This window comes from Anabrus simplex, chromosome 11, assembly GCF_040414725.1.
Source record: "Anabrus simplex isolate iqAnaSimp1 chromosome 11, ASM4041472v1, whole genome shotgun sequence".
Lineage (NCBI taxonomy): Eukaryota > Metazoa > Arthropoda > Insecta > Orthoptera > Tettigoniidae > Anabrus > Anabrus simplex.
Genome location: NC_090275.1, coordinates 86,984,681 through 87,007,699, shown reverse-complemented (window position 1 = coordinate 87,007,699; position 23,019 = coordinate 86,984,681). Strand labels below are relative to the sequence as shown.

General features: G+C 39.7%; 1 protein-coding gene across 4 annotated transcripts in view; it reads right to left on the bottom strand.

The window, feature by feature from the left end:
• The window catches only part of LOC136883507 (fatty acid synthase), an 830,097-nt gene that overhangs the window by 438,617 nt on the left and 368,461 nt on the right, over window positions 1–23,019 (bottom strand). For all 4 annotated transcript variants that reach the window (XM_068229677.1, XM_068229680.1, XM_068229678.1 and 1 more), the window contains one exon: window positions 17,591–17,735. In XM_068229677.1, the coding sequence (XP_068085778.1) occupies window positions 17,591–17,735 (145 nt within the window). The remainder of the gene's footprint in view (window positions 1–17,590; window positions 17,736–23,019) is intronic.

Sequence of the window (23,019 nt, the reverse complement as noted above, 5' to 3'; positions counted from 1 at the left end):
AAGTCGGGATTGTATTTGGAATGTATTTGTAATATTCTTTTGTAAATAATATTTTTCAAATCTAAGGATCACGGCGATTTATTTCGGAATCCACAATCTAAGCCATGTCCATGCCTTTGGGAGGTTCCCAGCCTTTTCCACCTTCCCGGTTTGTTGTCCAGTAGTTGGCCGTACTGATATTTACGTACATGTTGTTGTTCGAGATCCGCCTAATACCAGCTAATGTTTTTTTGAGTGTGTAGTATTCTCTGATATTGTGTAGTTGCTCATACCTTCCCCCTTTACTGTGTTTGTGCCTTGTTTTGTGTAACCACTGTAGTTAAGGTTACAATTTATTTATTTATTTATTTATTTATTTATTTATTTATTTATTTATTTATTTATTTATTTATTTAATGATGTCTTGATTTGTTGTGAAGTTACGGATCTTAGCCCTCTCTTACATTTAACCACATTAATGGTTTGATACTGAATATATTATATATGTTCAAGTTTAATATAGACTAAAACTAAACGAACTACATCCTACATCTAAAATGAGCATAATTAATCCAGTATTAACTACTCTATGTGATAATCAGATAACATAACACTGATTTATAAAAATATGTGGAAATTATTTAAGCAAGGCATTCACTCGCACATTCACACTTAACTACAGTATATAATATAGCCTACGTAATCAAGAGGAAATTTTTGGACTGTCTTTTGAAAGTAATTAATGAGGAACAATTTCTAATTTCAGGGGGTAAAGCATTCAATATTTTAAAGCCCAAAACAAGGAAAGAATTACTGAAGGCAGATGTATGATGTGGAAGTATTGCAATTGTTGACCCAGATCACATGTCATGGTTATGAAAGGAAGATAGAAAATGGAAATTATTGGAGAATAATAATGGCGTATGGCTTTCAGTGCCGAGAGGGTCCGAGGACAAGTTTGGCTCGCCAGATGCAGGTCTAATACCAATATAAATGGTCCGTTATTGGACATTATAAATTTTCCAGCTAGCTCATTCTTGGTTGCCAGCGTTTCGCCCTCATGTGCTAGGGTGGGCTCATCAGTTGGTACCTAGCACACTTACCAATACGCTGGCTAGTGCATACCGTGGAGGCCACTGCGTAGGCTAACTGGAGCCACCGGCAGTGCCAATGCACTAAGAGACTTTGTCTCATCACTAAAAATTGATGCCTGCTTGGCCATCAGATGATATAGATGTTGATTCCCATAGGGAATCTGAAATATTTGTCCTGAATGAGCAAATTCATAATACCAATATAAATGGTCCGTTATTGGACATTATAAATTTTCCAGCTAGCTCATTCTTGGTTGCCAGCGTTTCGCCCTCATGTGCTAGGGTGGGCTCATCAGTTGGTACCTAGCACACTTACCAATACGCTGGCTAGTGCATACCGTGGAGGCCACTGCGTAGGCTAACTGGAGCCACCGGCAGTGCCAATGCACTAAGAGACTTTGTCTCATCACTAAAAATTGATGCCTGCTTGGCCATCAGATGATATAGATGTTGATTCCCATAGGGAATCTGAAATATTTGTCCTGAATGAGCAAATTCATAATACCAATATAAATGGTCCGTTATTGGACATTATAAATTTTCCAGCTAGCTCATTCTTGGTTGCCAGCGTTTCGCCCTCATGTGCTAGGGTGGGCTCATCAGTTGGTACCTAGCACACTTACCAATACGCTGGCTAGTGCATACCGTGGAGGCCACTGCGTAGGCTAACTGGAGCCACCGGCAGTGCCAATGCACTAAGAGACTTTGTCTCATCACTACGCAGTGGCCTCCACGGTATGCACTAGCCAGCGTATTGGTAAGTGTGCTAGGTACCAACTGATGAGCCCACCCTAGCACATGAGGGCGAAACGCTGGCAACCAAGAATGAGCTAGCTGGAAAATTTATAATGTCCAATAACGGACCATTTATATTGGTATTATGAATTTGCTCATTCAGGACAAATATTTCAGATTCCCTATGGGAATCAACATCTATATCATCTGATGGCCAAGCAGGCATCAATTTTTAGTGATGAGACAAAGTCTCTTAGTGCATTGGCACTGCCGGTGGCTCCAGTTAGCCTACGCAGTGGCCTCCACGGTATGCACTAGCCAGCGTATTGGTAAGTGTGCTAGGTACCAACTGATGAGCCCACCCTAGCACATGAGGGCGAAACGCTGGCAACCAAGAATGAGCTAGCTGGAAAATTTATAATGTCCAATAACGGACCATTTATATTGGTATTATGAATTTGCTCATTCAGGACAAATATTTCAGATTCCCTATGGGAATCAACATCTATATCATCTGATGGCCAAGCAGGCATCAATTTTTAGTGATGAGACAAAGTCTCTTAGTGCATTGGCACTGCCGGTGGCTCCAGTTAGCCTACGCAGTGGCCTCCACGGTATGCACTAGCCAGCGTATTGGTAAGTGTGCTAGGTACCAACTGATGAGCCCACCCTAGCACATGAGGGCGAAACGCTGGCAACCAAGAATGAGCTAGCTGGAAAATTTATAATGTCCAATAACGGACCATTTATATTGGTATTATGAATTTGCTCATTCAGGACAAATATTTCAGATTCCCTATGGGAATCAACATCTATATCATCTGATGGCCAAGCAGGCATCAATTTTTAGTGATGAGACAAAGTCTCTTAGTGCATTGGCACTGCCGGTGGCTCCAGTTAGCCTACGCAGTGGCCTCCACGGTATGCACTAGCCAGCGTATTGGTAAGTGTGCTAGGTACCAACTGATGAGCCCACCCTAGCACATGAGGGCGAAACGCTGGCAACCAAGAATGAGCTAGCTGGAAAATTTATAATGTCCAATAACGGACCATTTATATTGGTATTATGAATTTGCTCATTCAGGACAAATATTTCAGATTCCCTATGGGAATCAACATCTATATCATCTGATGGCCAAGCAGGCATCAATTTTTAGTGATGAGACAAAGTCTCTTAGTGCATTGGCACTGCCGGTGGCTCCAGTTAGCCTACGCAGTGGCCTCCACGGTATGCACTAGCCAGCGTATTGGTAAGTGTGCTAGGTACCAACTGATGAGCCCACCCTAGCACATGAGGGCGAAACGCTGGCAACCAAGAATGAGCTAGCTGGAAAATTTATAATGTCCAATAACGGACCATTTATATTGGTATTATGAATTTGCTCATTCAGGACAAATATTTCAGATTCCCTATGGGAATCAACATCTATATCATCAGATGCAGGTCTTTCGATTTGACGCCCGTAGGCGACCTGAGTGTTGTGATGAGGATGAAATGATGATGAAGACGACACATACACCCAGTCCCCGTGCCAGCTAAATTAACCAATTATGGTTAAAATTCCTGACCCTGATGAGAATCGAACCCGGTCTCCCTGTGACCAAAGGCCAGCACGCTAATCACTTAGCCATGGAGCTGGTCATTACCGGAGAGACTTTCAGGTATGGTTTCAGTCAAGAGTTGATAGATCAGGGTCGATACATGCTGATTTCTCTGCTGCTCTACTTTTAACCAAGAATGTTGTGCATAAAAAAGGGGATACATGTGAGGCAAAGTTCAACGAAAAAATAAATCTAATGCAGGAGTTTAAAGCTCTCTGCGGTTTCTTATTTTGTTCACGTCACAATAGTTAAAAACTGGATGTATTAATCACAATGATTTTGTATGGTCCCAGCACATTTCTTATCTTCTTCTTCATCTTCAGGTGTTCTCTCCATCTTGCTGATGATGGTATGATCATCTACTATTTTCAAACCCATAAATGCCCATAACCTTTGTTTGGATTCTGTTTTTAAAGGCATAGTATTATTGCCTATATGCACTATAAATCAATATACAGTGAAACATGCTCAAAGCAGAACTTGAATGTTTGTCCAACCCTTGTCCCGTTTCTCTACGGGGTCGGGTATGAGGTGAGATGAATCTGTCGTGGCGGGTTTTTATGACTGGATGCCCTTCCTGACGTCAACCTCATCAAAGGAGTTAATGAGATGAAATGAATGACCTGATACATGATAGTAGGGAGAGGGTGAAACCCAGTGCCAGCACATAGCCTACTCCTGTCGAATAGCACCAAGAGGTCTGCTCAAGGCTTAACATCCCCATCTGACGGATGAATCACCATCAACAGCGTCATATGACCTCACTCCATATGAGGACTGTGGAGAGGTTTGGAATTTAATCCAGGCTTTGGGCACGTAATCTAGTGATTAGAAATTGTATACCACCACCTCCCGTACCCTGCCGGCCAACATTCTGATAGTGAAAATTTTTTTCGACCAACAGGACTCGAACCAGCTAACCTCGGTGTCAGATCGTCTAGACTTCAGCACCTTAACAATCATGGCCACCAGACAGGCCAAAGCAGAACTTGAATAATGAGGAAATTTATCTACTATGGAATATTTTCTCGGTCCCAGCAAAGCGTATGTATGGCTTTATAGGTTCTTACTTTTGTATAAAGTGGTATACAATGCGGAAATGAAAAATAAAAGTATTCTTTAAAATCTACTTGTGCAATGCGGAAGATATTAGGAACTGATGTAGTCCTACGTACAATACTTGTGCATTTCTGGTGCTCGTTGATCAATGTCATTGTTTGGACAAACTGATGCATGTGTTTGAAGAGATAATAATAATAATAATAATAATAATAATAATAATAATAATAATAATAATAATAATAAATAGCTTTTAGTGCCCGGAGTGTCCGAAGACACGTCCAGCTTGCCCAATGAAGGTCTTTTGATTTGACACCCGTAGGCGACCTGCACGCCATGATGAAGATGAAATGATGATGAAAACGAAACATACACCCAGCCCCCATGTCAGAGGAATCAACCAATTATGATTAAAATTCCCAATCCTGCCGGGAATCGAACCCGGAACCCCTGTGACCAAAGGCCAGCACCCTAACCATTTAGCCATGGAGCCGGATGATAGGAGAATGAATAAAGTGTTAGAAAATATATCGGCAATATCCAGCTTGTGTCAAGCAAGAAACGTTCCCTGCAAAGCAGAGAAATTCATTTACAGTGATGAACAACTTACGACACACTACATTTTCAAATCAGCTACAGCCTTTCTAGCAGTGAGAAAGGCAGAGAAAGAGGAAACAGAAGAAGGAAACAAGCAACAAGATGAAAATCAAACAAGATTCAAACTCATGAACAGACCCACTGTGCTTTTGTGACGTAAGGCAATTTGCCATTATATCTAACTCTTCCACTCTTCTTGAACTAATGTACTCAGATCAATACCACATTCAGAAAGACACAATTAGAAAGAAGAGGAGACAAGTTTGTTTGATCTGTGGAAGAAAGCTTAGTGTTGTGAAGTTCTGTATAGAGTTTTGTGATGGAAATAAATTTAAGGAGTGTACATCCAGTGTTATAAAATATTGTGATATAGTATTGTAATTGTATCAAAATGATGTACTGTGTGTCTTACTGTATGTACATTTAAATTGAAATAATAAATATGGTAGTTCAACCTATTCAATACAAGTAAATAAGATATGTAGAGATTACATTCTTATTTAATTAAAAAATGGAAATGGTACCGGTTTCGACCCCAGTCTGGGTCATCATCAGCCGATTATAACTTGAAAAACAATGCATAAGTAAGAAAGAAGTTAAAGGTCAAATCCACACAATATCAGTTGAAGAGGCAATATAAAAATTACGGGGGTAGGCACTGTTCAATTTAGACGGAGTGGAAAATGAGTTACTTAAAAGAAGAAATGTGTAATCTTCCGAGCGTCAGCACGGCACACGCAATGTTTGGCACTGTCTCACAATGTTCGCGAAAAGAAGCGAACAGTTAAATGAGCCAGACTGCATACACCGTCAGGCACAAAGTCACAACACAATCCAAATATGAAGATCTAAAGTCATTAAGAAGCCGAAGACGAGCAGCTCAACCGAAGTAACTTGCAAGCTTCAGAAGATCGGCGTGGTGTTTACAACGTCAAGTGCTGTAGTTTCATATACTTAGTTCACGTGATAGGTACATTTTCGTGAACTAAGCAAATACTTGATCAATAATCTATCCTTCAATCTCCGCCAGTATATGAAACTACAGCACTTGACGTTGTAAACACCACGCCGATCTTCTGAAGCTTGCAAGTTACTTCGGTTGAGCTGCTCGTCTTCGGCTTCTTAATGACTTTAGATCTTCATATTTGGATTGTGTTGTGACTTTGTGCCTGACGGTGTATGCAGTCTGGCTCATTTAACTGTTCGCTTCTTTTCGTGAACATTGTGAGACAGTGCCAAACATTGCGTGTGCCGTGCTGACGCTCGGAAGATTACCCATTTCTTCTTTTAAGTAACTCATTTTCCACTCTGTCTAAATTGAACAGTGCCTACCCCCGTAATTTTTATATCGCCTCTTCAACTGATATTGTGTGGATTTGACCTTTAACTTCTTTCTTACTTATGCATTGTTTTTCAAGTTATAAGCGGCTGATGATGACCCAGACTGGGGTCGAAACCGGTACCATTTCCATTTTTTAATTAAATAAGAATGTAATCTCTACATATCTTATTTACTTGTATTGAATAGGTTGAACTACCATATTTATTATTTCAATTTAACTGTGATAATTTTCAATACGGAACAATGAAATTTTTATCTTTAAATACTGTATGTAGTAATGAAACGCAGCAATAATAACACTGACCTGCGAATTCAAACTTTCCGATCATTGCATGAAGTTTACATAGTGATCTTTTATATTTCAGTCATGCTGATTCCATAACTGAAGTCAGTTTCCCCCTATCACATCAAGTTTTCGTGCAAATTCAAACTGAAAATTTGTTAAATATGCAGCATGCGCACATGCAAGATCACTATTATCACATGTAAAGAATGCTTCTTTATTATTTTTCACCCACCTGAACACTCCTATCTTGCACTGGTATACTTATGAACATAATATAAAGATAAAGATAAATAAATAAAGATATAAAGATAAAGATAAATATGAACCCCCGACCCTACTGATGAAGGATGAAGATGGTAAGCTGGCCCATAACAATAAAGACAATGCAGAAATTCTGGCTAAACATTTCAACAAGCTTTTAAATTGTGAGGAACCTACAGAACTCCTTCATTTGGACACCAACACCCCGATAAAAACATCACCAGAAAACATCAATCCCCCCACAATAAAGGAAGTCTACCAAGCTCTGAATAAATTAAAAAACTACAAAGCGCCAGGAGAAGATCAGACCTTTGCGGAAATCTGGAAATATGCAGGAACCTCAGCAAAAGTTGCCCTCCATCAACAACTTGTCTCTATCTGGATTAAAGAAGAACTACCAGAACACTGGACAACAGCCCTCATTCATCCTCTGCACAAAAAAGGGGACAAAACCGAACCTAATAACTACAGGGGAATCTCGCTCCTAGACATAACATACAAAATATTTTCAATAATCATCCTTAATAGGATAAGTTTACAACTTGAGAAAGAACTAGGAGAATATCAAGGAGGTTTCAGACCCTGGAGGAGCTGTCCTGATCAGATCATGAGTCTTAAGTTGATAATGGACTATAACAGGAGAAGAAACAGAGATATGGTGATAACATTTGTAGATTTCAAGAAAGCTTATGATTGCATCCATAGAGAATCTCTGTTTAAAATCTTAAGACACCTTGGACTACACCCCAAATTAATAAACATGATAAAATTGACTCTCACCAATACCAAGTCAAAAGTGAAGTTTAGAGGTGAAACATCAGAGACATTTGAAATTAAAACTGGACTACGGCAGGGAGATGGGCTCTCACCACTATTATTTAACTGTGCTCTAGAAATGGTAATGAGGGAATGGTTTAGAAAATGTCCCCCCAAAATAAAGATTGGCCGAAAAATCAAAACAAATTGCCTGGGTTTTGCTGACGATTTAGCATTACTAGCAGTGGACATAAAAGAAGCAAAAACTCAGATATCAGAACTTCAAAACATTGCAAATAAAATTGGCCTCAAAATATCATTTGAAAAAACAGAAATTATGCCCCAAAAACCAACACAGCTAAAAGAAGTCACCATAAATGGTAATAAAATCAAAATAGTAACTCAGTTTAAATATCTTGGAGAAGTAATAACACATAACTTAAATGAAAAAATCTCAATCCAAGTAAGAACAAATAGATTAGCTAAAGCACAAAAATTAACATGGGATATCTACAAAAAGAAATGTCTATCAATAAATACAAAAATAAAACACTACAACACAGTTATAAAACCGGAAGCTACATATGCAGCAGAAACACTCTTTTACCTGAATAAACAATCAAAGACTGACAGACTTCAGAAAATTGAAAGGAGGATTGGAAGAACCTGTATCAACAAAAAATATCAGAAAGATGGACAGTGGCGGTTAATACCTAACAAAGTCGTGTACAAAGAGCTAGAACCCATTACAGATACTATGCGTAAGAGGAGACTAGGATTCTTTGGACATATCATGAGGATGCAGGACTCGAGACTTCTGAAACAACTAGTACAACACAATCTCGTCTCAAAAAATACCACAACAGGATGTAAATGGATCAGAGAAGTAAGAGAGGATCTGAAGGAAATAGGCCTTACAACAGAAGACACCAAAAATAAGATAAAATTGAATACAAAACTCAAGAATACAAACCTCTGCTTTACCCTTACACAAAACAAACCAACAACACGCACATTTTCAACTGAGGAAAGGGCACGAAGATCGGAGCGTCTGAAGAAGTACTGGGAGGACCGCAAAGCCCGAACAATCCCTTCAAAGAGACCTGAACGACGGACTGACTAAAGTGATCCTATGTGGTCATAAAAGAAGAAGAAGAAGAAGAAAGATATGTAGGGCATTGTGTTAACAGATCTGTAGAAAAACACAGCCAAATGGACCAAAATTTACCACGTATTAAGCCTCATAACGTACTGAGAATGGTAAGTCTACAGTTTCAATTTTATAATGTCCTATCTTAGTATAAGAAACACCTTCGCCTTGCTTTTCGTGTGCGAGGAATAGTTGGACCTTCTCTCTTTAGTAACCAGCAGTAATCTTCCAGCATTTTTTTGTTCCATTTCCCTTGATATCTGCGTCCCATTTTCTGTAGATCTTCATGGAATCTTTCCCCTTTCTCTTCGCTCAGGCAGCCTAAATCTTGAAAAGAAACAAGCAATCTATCCACAATTTGTTTGTAGTCTGAATCCTTTGTGTTTCCAAGAAAGTTTTTGACCACATTCCGGAATGCTGTCCATGCCGATCGCTCTGCAGCACACATAACGTCTTCAAAATTAGCATCAGAAAGAAGTTTTCTGATATCTAGACCTGTGAAAATACCCTCCTTGATTTTGGAATTACTGATGCCTGGGAATCGATGACACAGGTACTGAAAGCATTCACCTTCATTGTTTAGGGCCTTAACGAATTGCTTCATAATCCCTAGTTTGATATGAAGTGGAGGTAACAGTATTTTGCTGTTGTGAGCAAGAGTTTCTTGTTTTATGCTTTTCGACCCTACAATCCATTGTCTATGTGGCCATCTTTTTGAGTCCAGTGATATTACCTTGCTCGACTGTGCCACTCACACAGAAAGCAGGGGTGCTTTGTGTAACCTCCTTGTAAACCTAACAGAATACCTATCACTTTGAAATCACCACACACTTGCCACTTGTGTTCCTGGTACTTCAGTTTACACAACAGCATTTTGAGATTTCCATATGTTTCTTGCATAATAACTGAATGAGCAACGGGAATGGATGCAAGTTTGTTTTCATTGTGAAGAAGGACACACTTCAAACTATGCTTGGAGGTGCTGATGAAAAGTCTCCAGTCAATAGGGTCATACTGTGATGCTCTTAGTTTTAAGATAACCTCTGGAATGTTGTTGCAGTAAACCAAGGCTCCCTCTTCAGAAAGGAAGGATGTAAATTCTTGTTCGCGATGTCTGTACCAATAGTACATCATCCCTAGTTCCAACATGTTCCTTTCATGAAGTCTAGACCCGAGTAACTCGGCAGATTCCTTTGTAAGGCCAAGATAATGAACAAAGTCATTTAATGCACTTTTCTCGAACAGTCTTGGTTCTTTTTCAACACATTTAGGGGAGAAATCACAGTCAGAGTTAGTGCCCGCAATTTCCGCGTCAGATTCAGAAGAGGGACAATCCTGTAAATATTGTGGATGCTGTGGTACTGGTTTATCAGGGCCATGAGGAACAGGTAAAACTGCAGATCGAATATTGCTTGGATACACAATGTTACCTTTGTTGCTGCTGTTAAATCCCTTCACATTCACAGAACAGAAGTAGCAATGAGTACTGTGGTCTTGGGGTTCTCGTCAGACCACTAGAATACTGAATGGCAATGCAGTTTGCTTACCGTTCACCCATTGCTGCAACTGCTCTATACAGGTTCTACAAGCCTTATGTTGTGCCCACGGCTTGTCTTGGTCTCCAAGTTTCAAGCCAAAGTAGGCATAGTAGGCCTTTCTCACTAACTCAGTTATAGTGCGCTGCTGTCTCATCGGCACGAAACTTCCACATTCAGCAGAATGTGTCTGGATTGTTCTTGTAGCCACGTCGTGGTATGTTGATAGATGTAAGTTCAATATTGACACAGCACGTCACTCACATATAGAACACTTATGAAGACAAAAATCTCTTTTCACTAGCAAGCAAAACACAACTCAGACTGTTGCGGACGAAGCACAACGACAGAATAATGCCACTCACCTAAACCCGCGCGTTGCCGGCTATGTTGTAGATAGTTGTCGGCTCCACACTCTGAGCATGATAATACAGGACTACGAGATGGCTGGAGGACGTCGGATTAATAAAATAATAAAAGAATATGGAAATCTAAATTAAAGCAACACTCTTCCTAACAACGTAACAAGTGCATTAGTGCATGTGATGATGTCCGCGTAATATGTGAAAATGTGATGTGATGGGAAAAAATTAACATTGGATCCTGATTTAGGATGCAGAAATCATCCTAAAAAGCAATACAGGATGGCAGCAATGAAACCATCACAGGACAGTGCAATTCAAATTCATCATGAGCAGGCACATACAGGTAAGCTCTCAATAATATTTTAAAATACTATATACTGTATCATGTTTCATGTAATGATGGTGGTGACTGATGTTTTAAAGCAAAAAAAAAAAACCTAATTCATTGTGAAATGCAGAAACTTGTCTAATTTGGAAAAAATTGTTTGGTCCCTTGCGATTCTGTTCTGATCAAGTTTTACTACAAAATGGGAGATTTTAGGCAATTTTTAGGAGAAAATGGTTTTCAAGGGTGCATCATTAATGACCCAGAGGGCATAAAGGATACACAATAGACATAATCATTAATTTAAAGAAATGACTTGTAACTTTACACAGAGATACAAAACACATTAGTCAGCTATTTTTAGACACATGAAAACCTATTAAGTCACGTATAAATGGATATCACACTTTTAGGCTTTACCATGTGAGTGAGTGAGTGAGTGAGTGAGTCTTCATTATTTTCCCTCAATATTTTAATTAGTAAGGACAAGGTGGCACAACTAGCGTTATGATTGGAAACCAGTTATTTGCTAAGTGCATCCCTAACCTAACACAACACTCACTTCTTAAATCTTGAGTTCTGGGTCTTTCCTATTGTCACAACCATCTATAAGTTGGTTGGTTGCTCCAAGACATCACCACCCAGGAAATACTGCACCAATTTCACTGATCTTTATCCAGATTACAGAATGCTTAGCCTCTTATTGATAGTTTAGTAGTATGAGATCTTCATCCCATTTTGACCTCATATATATAGACCTACATTGAATAAGAAGCACCATCACCGTTTGAGAATACCAAGTACTGTCACTGTATGAGGAATTAACATAAAGTCACATCAGCATGCTCGGTGAAATCCAGTCAAATCTTAGCTACGTACAATATCAAGTCAGGTGTTTGCAAAGAAAATATCAAATTTAGGTGAAGCGAAGAGAACTGCAGCCAAACAAGTACAAATGAAAACTGTTCACACACTGAGTCCATACAGGTTATTGAATCTTAATGCACATCATGCATTGTAAAAAGAATATTGACTCAGTTCCATTCTTGCATAAGTTTATAAAGCCTCTCTCCAAGTTAAATAACAAGAAGCATGTTGTATTCTTCGAAGAATAAGCAGGTAATGAACAACTGGGCTATATTGCATCAAGTCGTAATTAGTTCGGTTCACCACAAATATCCTCCAAACTACACACATAAAAGGCTGCCCACAATGTGTATTTCCTCGGTGAGGAAAAATCCATAGTCTTACTAAAAACATCACCATGTAGCATCTTCCACCAGCCGCTCACTGACAATGTCAATTAATGAGCAAAGCACCCGACTCCGTACTTGTCAGTAATGCTCCCGTAAAGAACTTGTGCAGTACCCACTTCGCGGTATCAATCATCATCAACAGTAACCTCAATAGCGATAATCAGCAACTGTGACAGTCGTGCACAATAATACCAATAAACTCGTAGCATGCACATATATAGACTCGCTCCATGCAGCGCAGTGTCTGCTGAAAACCACATGTTGCCACATTAAACCAACATCAACCGTCTTTTCCGATATAGTAGTGTTTGCCCAGTTGCATAATCTTTACAGCTATAACATGTCTACAGACTCTTACCCAAACTAAGTTTACACCAATATACAGGTACACAGATACATAACTCCCTACTACCAAATTCTTCTTGTAATATAATGTTCTTACATCTCAATTCTAAACTCACAAGATATTTACTACCTAGTTTATATTAAAAATTATTTTATGAAAATTTCCTAACCTAAAATTGCAAATCATACACTTGTACAATTACACTCTGTATAGCCAATGTAGTCCAATCTTTCCTGCTGTCTTAATCATATCAGCATTGAATTTGTCTTTTCCACTTGCTTTACCTTTGGTCATTGCTTTCACTGCCCTTTCAAATCCAACCATGTTATCAAGTTCTCTTCTTTTCATTTATTATTTCCATTTTCTTATCTCCTTTTTCCTCTGAGCAGTCATCCTCATTATAAAGTTTTTTCAAAATACTTTGCTATCACGTGGGTAGATGCAGAGTGGGTTGTCGTCCCATAAGCTGTGTACTCTGACCGGCCAACCGAGCAGAGGAAAGTTGGCCATGGCTCTACCGTGGTTCTACGCCTCTGCATTCGGGTGACGGGCCTGGGGCACAATGCCGGACTTCACGCCTGGCCCCACCCGTCGGCTGTCCTGAGAATGGTTTTCCGTGGTTTTCCATTCTCTTGCACTAAGGCGAAAGCCAGGACAGTTCGTAGTATAGGCCACGGCCGCCCATCACCTCACCTTCTCCGCACATCTCCCGGCCTGAGAGACGGCGTCACCGTCTAAGAGGCCCGCCTCCCCCTTCAGGGGAGGAATTAAAACGTTTAGTAGTAGTAGTAGTAGTAGTAGTAGTAGTAGTAGTAGTAGTAGTAGTTTACCATCACCTTCTGAAGACCCTTTTCGTCATGTACTATGGATCCATCTTTCTGTAATGCCTTGATTTTTTCTTGATTTATTCTTTTTTGATTTTATTACTCTGTATAATAGTTTCTGATTTCCTCGACTATCTTGCTCAATTTTGTTGGTAACTCTCCCCAACATTTCTTTTCTTCCTTGATACTCCTACTTACTTCCACTTTCAATCTTTTGTATTCCACATGTAACCTTTCTATCTTATTCTCATCCCTCTGATACGTTTTTTGCTTTTCTTTATCCATTCCTTTCTTCACCTTGTTCCTTTCTTTTATTTCTTTTTTTATATTGTCTGTCCACCACCATGTCTCCTTTTCCTTAACCTTTGCTTTTGTTTTCCTGCACACCTGAATTGCTGCTTCCACAAATGTCTGTCTTAAATTGTATCACTCTTCTTCTCCACTTCGTATTTTCATATTAGACAACTTCCTTTTTATACAATCATGGAATGCCATTCTTTTATCCTCCTCTTCCAATTCCCAAATTCTGATCTTTGGTTTCTTCTTCAATACAATTATAGGGATATTTACTTGTTTTAATTCCACAATCAATAATATATGATCACTTTCCATACTTTCACTGGGGATTATCTTCGTATTCATGAGTTATTTTCCCCACTCTTGGTCTGTTATTATAAAATCGATGAGTGTTCCATACTGTCCACCCCAACTATACCATCTGATCTTATGGTTATTCCTCTTCATAAACCATGTGTTCTTTATTATCAGGTTATTTCTGATACACAAGTCCAACAGTTTCTCTCCATCTTCATTTCTATTGCCATACCCATGTGGGCCTAGAACATTCTCATATCCCATTCTATCAGTTCCCACATGAGCATTCAGATCTCCAATTATCATGATCCCATCTCCAACAATATGTGTATCCAGTTCATTGAGGAACTCTTCTTTTTTCTTCGACGCTACATCCTGTCTGTGGAGCATACACCTGTATTATCTTCAGCAGTTCCTTGTTTACATGTATGTGAATCATTATAATTCTTTCATTTACATACTCAACATTAGCTATTGATTCTACTTTCTGATTCACTACAAATCCCACTCCGTTTCTTTTCTCTTTTCTGTTACCCATCCAGTACAAGGTGTACCCCTTTCTTAGTTCCTTCATTCCTTTCCCTTTCCATTTTACTTCACTTAATCCCAGGATGCTGAGTTTTCGTCTCTCCATTGGGTCAATCAATTCATTTTCCTTCCCATTCATTAAAAAAAAAAAAATTATTGTTCCAAATTGGGTTTTGTTCTCTAATCTAACACTTGCACGAACATCAGCATTACCATCATACTGTGCAACTGTAGTCAGAGACTTGTCAATTCCTTTTCCATTTTTAAAATTCCATCCGAGGCTTGTATTAAAGTTGAAAGCAAGTACAAATTTACTCATCTGCTGACCTGCTAAGCCTAACGCATCTGATGATTTTCTTTCAGAGTTTACTCCCTTAGCCTTTGAAGATCCCTCTTCTCTACAAGGCAGTGGTTTCCTCTTCTAATTTTCCCCAGAGAGGATGGGTTGCCTCATCCACCCTCTTTGCCATTCCGAACGTCTCCTTCTCTGCCTAAGATGCTGTTAAGGTCCTCACCGGTAAACTAAGGCATGGGTTCCACATTATACCCCTTGAGACTGGGTCCCTACTGATGTGGAGGATACCCACCCCTGCAACGTGGATGCGCCAGACAAGTGCTAATTAATTTTTACAAATTTTCCCACGTCTCTCTCTCTTTTTTTTTCTAGTGGCTTTACGTCACACCGACACAGATAGGTCTTATGGCGACAATGGGATAGGAAAGGCCTAGGAGTTGGAAGGAAGTGGCCGTGGCCTTAATTAAGGTACAGCCCCAGCATTTGCCTGGTGTGAAAATGGGAAACCACGGAAAACCATCTTCAGGGCTCCCGACAGTGGGATTCGAACCCACTATCTCCTGGATGCAAGTTCACAGAAACGCACTCACGTCTGTTACTGAAGATGGTACTACAGGTGTTGAAAGTGGTCTAACAAAATAAAATGAATATTTCTATCCGTATAATAAAGTGTTGATTATTAAATTTCAAACCTCTCCGCAGTGCTCATATGGGGTGAGGGCATATGATCCTACTGATGGCAATTCGTCTGTCGGATGGAGACTTCAAGCCCGGAGCTGTTCCCTTGGTCCTATACGACAGGAGTGGGCTATGTGCCAGCACCAGGTTTCACCCTCTCCCTTCCTACTATCATATATCACATCATTAATTTCATTTCATTAGCTCCTCTGATGAGGTTGACGTCAGGTAGGGCATCCGGTCATGAAAACCGCCACCAAAGATTCATCTCACCTCATTCCCGGCGCTGTAGAGAAACAGCACGAGGGTTGGACAAACAATGAAGTGTTGATTAGGTGGACCATTTACCCCAATTTCTTTAAGGGGGGACCTACACCTTACTGCATGGAAAAATGGGGTGTATCTTCAATATGGACAACAATGATTTTTATCATTTGCAAAATGGGGTGTGTTAAACTTTTTTTCCGTAGCAATGGAAATGAATACTAAAAGGAAACTTAGTAGGACAGAGAGATTATTCCTTAATAATATTCCTACATATTTATAAATCATATAAACCTATGCGGTTAGATATAATCAATTATTCAAAATGGCGGTATATCATGGCCACTATTTTCCAGTTTCCCTGATAATTTCTGAACACATGAATATTTTTCCATGGTTTCCTTTAATTATGATTAGTAATGCTACAGCTACAATATGAACTACAATCATAAAGTCCATCAAGTATATATATTTATTTTTCATAAAGTTATTTTCAAGTAGTCAATTTTTCCTTAATTTTCATTCGAAAATATCTTTTTAAACTTAATCAATGAAGCCAGCACAATAATTCTAGTACGTATTCTTCTTCTCTATGAAATATTATGCATGCAAAATTTCATATTAATATGTTAAAAACCTTCAGAGTCAGCAGGGAAAAAGTTATGAAAAACAAAAGTTACGAGGAAACAAGCAACAAACCTACCAATAAAAGGCTTACTTGGGTTACAGGGCTTCATGTTTTTGGTCATAACTTTACAAGTATTGGAGATATTATCAAAAATTATGCACAGTTATACAGAAAAAAGTTCAATTTTTAAATGAAAAAATTAACTGAAAAATGGCAATTTTGGTCATTTAAAGGTGTTTGTCCCCCCCTTAAGGTAGGCTATCACATGATAAATATTCGCTACCTTTCACTGTACCACTCAACACAGAATAAATTTCTAATTCCTGATTAGAATGCAAAATACAAACACAAACAGGCTCATTGGGTTATTCAGCTATCTCACTGCTAACCAGCAAGCGAAACTGAACTTTCCTAAATCTAACAGTTTGCTCCCCAAAGGTGCAATTTACCCTGTGAAATTCAGGAATTTAACGCCTTGTCTTGGCATCCTGCACCTTTCCCCAACCTGCCTCCAGTGGCAACGGCTCTTATCTCTTTATCCTGTGAAGTTCAGGGATTCAAGGCCTTTTCCCGTAATTGTGAAACTTTCCTCAACCTGTCTCCTGTGGCGAGGGTTCTTATATGTGTTGGAACTCTCATTTCTTTCACAAGGGATATCAAAGAACATTTTCAGGACTGGGAAAAATATGATCGTACTAAGCAAATTTGTGATGCAAGGAGCAAGGAACTTTTATACAGATTTACGATGGGAAACGAGATTTTGAAATTACAATATGCTAAACGAGAAAACACCTTAAAGAGGAATGCACTAACAAGATTTCGCTGTACACATAATTTACAGCTGCAAAATTATGAAGCTTACTATAGATTCCCATGTGAAGCTGTAAATTTTATGTTTAGGTACAGTACACAAATGAAATGAAAGACATACTCTCACATCAAAAAACCTTTAACAAGTGCACTGCAGTAGATTCCAGAATTAACTGAACATGAATTATCAGTTCAGTGTATTTAGTAATCGGCATATCTGGTAGGTATCCCTGAAACAGCGTCTCATTTACTTTCTGACAAAGAACAGTGCATCAACTTACCTTTTTATGGTCAGCTGCAACAAACCACTGGTTAGAATGATTCCATTTTATCAGTGGAGAGATCATAGGGGTTCCTCTGCTAACAGGATATTCCACTGAAGGGTACAGTTTACCCAAATCCATGTTGATGCCTCTGTTGTATAACCTGGACAAAGAAAATCAATAGTGTGTCCTTACCAATTTGATTTACATTACTTCTGGGAAACAACTTTGTAAACAAAATGGAAGTGAATGGAATGCAGTAGGGTTTATGGTATGGTTAGTGTACCTGAGTACTTGCGTACCTGATTATTTGAGCATTAGCTGGAGCATTCAGGTAAGAAGTGGTCACCCACGTTATCTGGGTAATCTTTCACTCACTTGATTCATATGTTACCCAGATAATTGTTCATTACAATTTTTCAATCTTATGATAACGAAAAAGATTAATAAAGTCCATTCATTTTGAAATGAACATACAAACTCCAAAAGTAAAAGATTTAAAGTTAGTGTTTCAAAATAAATTACATCTTTTGTAATGGCTGTGATGGAAATGACATGTGAAAACCAACATAAAAGAGTTTGGTTACATTTTTCTTCCATGTCATCATCATCATCATCATCATCATTTCCCTTTATCCAGCTGTAGCCGGGTAGGGGCAAATATGGTTCCTCTCCACTTTCTTCGGTCTTTCCACCACTCCTCCTCCAACACTGTGTCCCAGTCCAGATTTCTTTCTATAATGCTGCGTTGGATGGTATCCTTCCATCTCAATCGTGGTCGTCCATGGCCTCTCCTTCCTTGGATTTGCATTTCCATCACCTTTTTTGGCATTTTTTCGTCGCTCATGCGCTTTATGTGACCAAACCATCTTAGTCGGCTCTTCTCTATTCTATCATTCATTTTTTCCACTCCAATTTCTTCCCGGATTTTCTCATTCCTTATTTTGTCTCTTCTACTCTTCTGTATCATACTCCTCAAGAACTTCATTTCGGCTGCCTGTATTCGACTCTCATCCTTCTTTGTCATTGTCCAAGTTTCTGCTCCGTAAATTGTTATGGGTACGTAATACATCTTGTACATAGTATCCTTTGCTTCCGTTGGCACATCTTTGTCCCATAACATGTTTCTTACACTATGATAGAAACAACTTCCAGCTTGAATCCGTTTACTAATCTCAGCATCCAGTCGAGCATTCTCCATTAATTCACTCCCCAGGTATTTAAACGTTTCCACTACTTCCAGGGGCTTGTCTGCAAGTCTAATCTGACCTTTCCCTTCTTTCTCCCCTCTAGTCATAACAAGAGTTTTACTCTTTTCTACACTTATTTTCAATCCACATTCTTCGATCTTCCCATTCACCACATTCAACTGTTCTTGAACCTTCCTGTCGTCTTCTCCCCAAATCACAATATCATCTGCAAATAACATCATGTTCATTTCTCTTCCTCCATATGCTGCTTTTGCTGTTCTCATGATGTCATCCATTACTATTGTAAACAGGATTGGTGATAGAACACTTCCCTGTCTCAGCCCACTAGTTATTTTGAACCAACTTGTCCTGCCAACTTGTGTTTTCACGCAACTACAACATTCCTTATACAATGCCATGATCATTTTTTAAATCTCTGTCCAATTCCTTTTTGCACCAGACTGTCCCAAACTTTCGTCCTGGGGACACTGTCATATGCCTTTTCAATATCAATGAATGTCATCACCATATCATTCCCGTAATCCCAATGCTTTTCCATTAGTTGTCTCATAATGAAAATGGGCTCTATTGTTGACCTTCCACTTCTGAAACCAAACTGATTTTCCTGTATCTGATTCTCAACCCTCAACCTTATTCTACTTTCCAGTATCCTTTCCATTATCTTAGCAACATGGGATATTAGAGTAATTCCCCTGTAGTTCTTCAAAACTTTCTTATCACCTTTCTTGAAAATTGGAATGATTATTCCTTTTTGCCAATCCTCAGGGACCTCCTTATTCTCCCAGACATTCCTGAGAACCCGATATGTCCACTGCAGGCCTACAGCTCCAGCTGCCTTTATCATCTCCACTGAAATTTCATCTATTCCAGCAGTTTTTCCATTCTTCATCTTTCTTACTGCCATTTCAATTTCATTCATTGTAATTTCTTTATCCATTTCTTCATCAACTAATTGCCTTTCCTGGTCGTCCATTGAATGACTGTCATCCGTTATGTTCAGGAGCTTCTGAAAATACTCTCTCCATCTATTTCTTATTTCTTCTGGCTTTGTTAAAATTATGCCACCTTCATCCTTCACAAATCTGGTGTTTACTTGATCTCTCTTTTTGTTTCTTAAAATACCATACAGTAATTTCTTGCTGCCCTGCGTATCGTCTCTCAATTTCTGTGTGAATAAGGCCCAGCTTTTCCTCTTTTCTTCCTCCACTACTTTCTTGGCCAAATTATTTGCCTCCACATATTTTCTTCTACTTTCTTAAGTCTTAGATGTTTTCCATGCTTTCCATGCCATTTTCTTTTCCTTCACTTTAATCTTTACCCTATCATTCCACCAGTGTGTTTCTTTGTCTTTCACATTTCCTGATGTTCTACCACACACCTTTTCTGCACATCCAACCAGTGCTTCCTTAAATCTTTTCCATTCCTCTTCAACATTCCCCACCTCTGTCCTGGGTACCAAGGGTATTATTTCCCTTTGAAATTCTTCTTGTATGTTTTTCTCCTTCAACTCCCATACTTTAATTCTTTTCTCTCTTCTTAATTGGGGTTTTTCAATCTTTCCAACTTTCAATTTTCCTATCACAACTCTATGATCTCCACCAAAGACTTCTTCAGGCATGGCTGTTACATCTACAAGGTTCTTTCGGTGTTCTTTCTCTATGATTATATAATCAATCATGGTCTTTGTTTGTCTGTCTCCCCGACCATACCTTGTAATCTTCTGACTGTTCTTCTTCCTAAACCAGGTGTTTCCAACAATCATTTGATTCCTCATGCAAAAATCCACCAACAACTCGCCTTCTGGATTTACATTTCCATATCCAAAGGGTCCTACAACATCTTCCTTTCCTTGGTCTTTCCATTCCAACTTGTGCATTTAGATCTCCCATCAATAGTACTTCCTTATCTTCTATCTGTCTCTCCACTTCCTCTAAGAAGTCCTCTAGATGTTCATCTATGCAACCAGTTTGTGGGGCATACAACTGAAATAGATCTTTCACGCCATTTTCAAACTGGAGTCTCATCATCATTATCCTATCGCTGACGTACTTTGTATATTCCACATATTCTTGGATTTCTCTTCTAAGTATGATGGCCACTCCATTTTTTGCTTCAGGTCCTCTGCTGTAATACAGCCTGTATCCTTCTCTCAGAGGGATCTTCCCTGTACCCCTCTTCTTGGTCTCGCACAGTCCAAGTATGGCTATATCTTTTTCTATCATGAAGTCAACCAGTTCTTCTGTCTTTCCCGTCAGTGTCAGTACATTTACTGTTGCAATTTTGATGTAGTTTGGTGCTGGTTGCCCACTTTTCACAGTTCCCCCAGCACCTGAAGAGCTGCGCGTCGCTTTTAGCAGGGGACGCCCTAACCTTTTCCGAGGCACCATATCTGCTTTGTCCATATAGGCTATTGTTACGATGGGCTCGCCACACCCAAAGGCATTTTATACCTACTGCCAGGTAGGAGACAGACGCCTTTCGTAGCCGCTCCTCTGGAGTACAGACACAACGGGTATGCCCCTTCTGCCATCTCCGCCGTACCGAAATCCACCTTCTCCACCGTAGATGCCGTTGAGGTCTTCACTCGTAACCCTGAGCTGGGACCCATACCAGATGTTACACACCGGGTCAGTGTGCTCTGGGACTCACATAGGCAGGGGAGCCACTCCCTGGGTATGGCTGCCTCCGAAGAGGGTCCCTACCTGCTACCTGCTTTCTTCCATGTATCTGCCAATTTTAAGTGAAGCAATTTACACTCATCAAAAATACTGTAGCATTTGCTAAATTCTATTGTGTTGAAGTGGCTCCAATATCATACTATTTAATGTGAAACTCAGAATAATAAATATAACATAAATGTATACTTCTGGTAACTGTGAACCTAGCATGGAAAGAAAGAAAAATACTCAGCATGTGACTAACAAATTAAGGAACCTCTTCAATTAGAACATCGCGTATAAATACTTAAGCCAATAACTTCCTATATTAGGCCATGTGGAGTGACTGTCTTTTCTTCTCACGGAGGACGTGGTCGGGGTGGTGGACAAGGCTGCCAACCTCTCTAGGTAATACTATGATGGGACAAGCCCCCAGCTTAGAGCCACGAAGTGGCCTTAGGTCTCTAGCTCGCACTATGCAAACAACATTTGTCTGAAGTGGTTAGGGTAGGTGTGCACAAGAACGTTGGTCTTGATTGGTTAGGATAGGGGTGGGGACAAGTAAATGGGTTCTGGAGGCGCAAGCCCCCAGGTTAGAGCCACGAAGCGGCCTTAGGCCTCTAGTTTCCCCTGTGCAAACACTCATTGTTCTGTGCTGGTTAGGGTAAGGGTGCACAAGACCATTGGTCTGGATTGGTTAAGGTAGGGGTGGACAAGACCACTGGTCTGGATTGGTTAGGGTAGGGGTGGACAAGACCATTGGTTTAGATTGGTTAGGGTAGGGGTGGAAGACCACTGGTCTGGATTGGTCAGGGTAGGGGTGGGGATGAGCAAAGGGGGTCTGGAGGCCTAAGCCCCCAGGTTAGAGCCACGAAGCAGCCTTAGGTTTCTAGTTCCCCTGTGTAAACACCATTGGTCTGCACTGGTCAGGGTACGGTTTGAGCTATAGCAGTGTATTCTGTGTGGGCTAGTGGTGGAAAGTTGAATTACAATTTTCTTTTTATACTTCAGATTGATGAGAGACAATTAGAACGCATTTTAGAGAGTCCAGTGGTGGAAAGCTAAATTCCAATATTGTTATCAGTACTTTTTCTTTTTTTTTTCCTCTTTTGCTAGTTGCTTTACATCTCACCGACACAGATAGGGTCTTATGGCGACGATGGGACAGGGAGGGCTTAATTGAGGTACAGCCCCAGCATTTGCCTAGTGTGAAAATGGGAAACCACGGAAAACCATCTTCAGGGCTGCCGACAGTGGGGTTCGAACCTACTATCCCCCAAATACTAGATACAGGCCGCACTTAAGCGACTGCAGCTATCGAGCTTGGTAGTACTTTTTCAAAATAAAGAATGCTCCAGGCCGATAACAACTGGTTAGGGTACGGTTTAACACTTTTTAGCGTTTTTTTTAAAACATAAGATTTGTTTCAGGCAGATAAGAATGGAATCCTGTATTGGGCATTATCTGTGCTTTTATTCTGCGTGGGTAGGTAATACAACATGGTTATTGCGATTGTTGACTGGTGCCACATGCAACTTTACACTGACCAATAGGAATGCAAGTTCATACTTCAGGAATA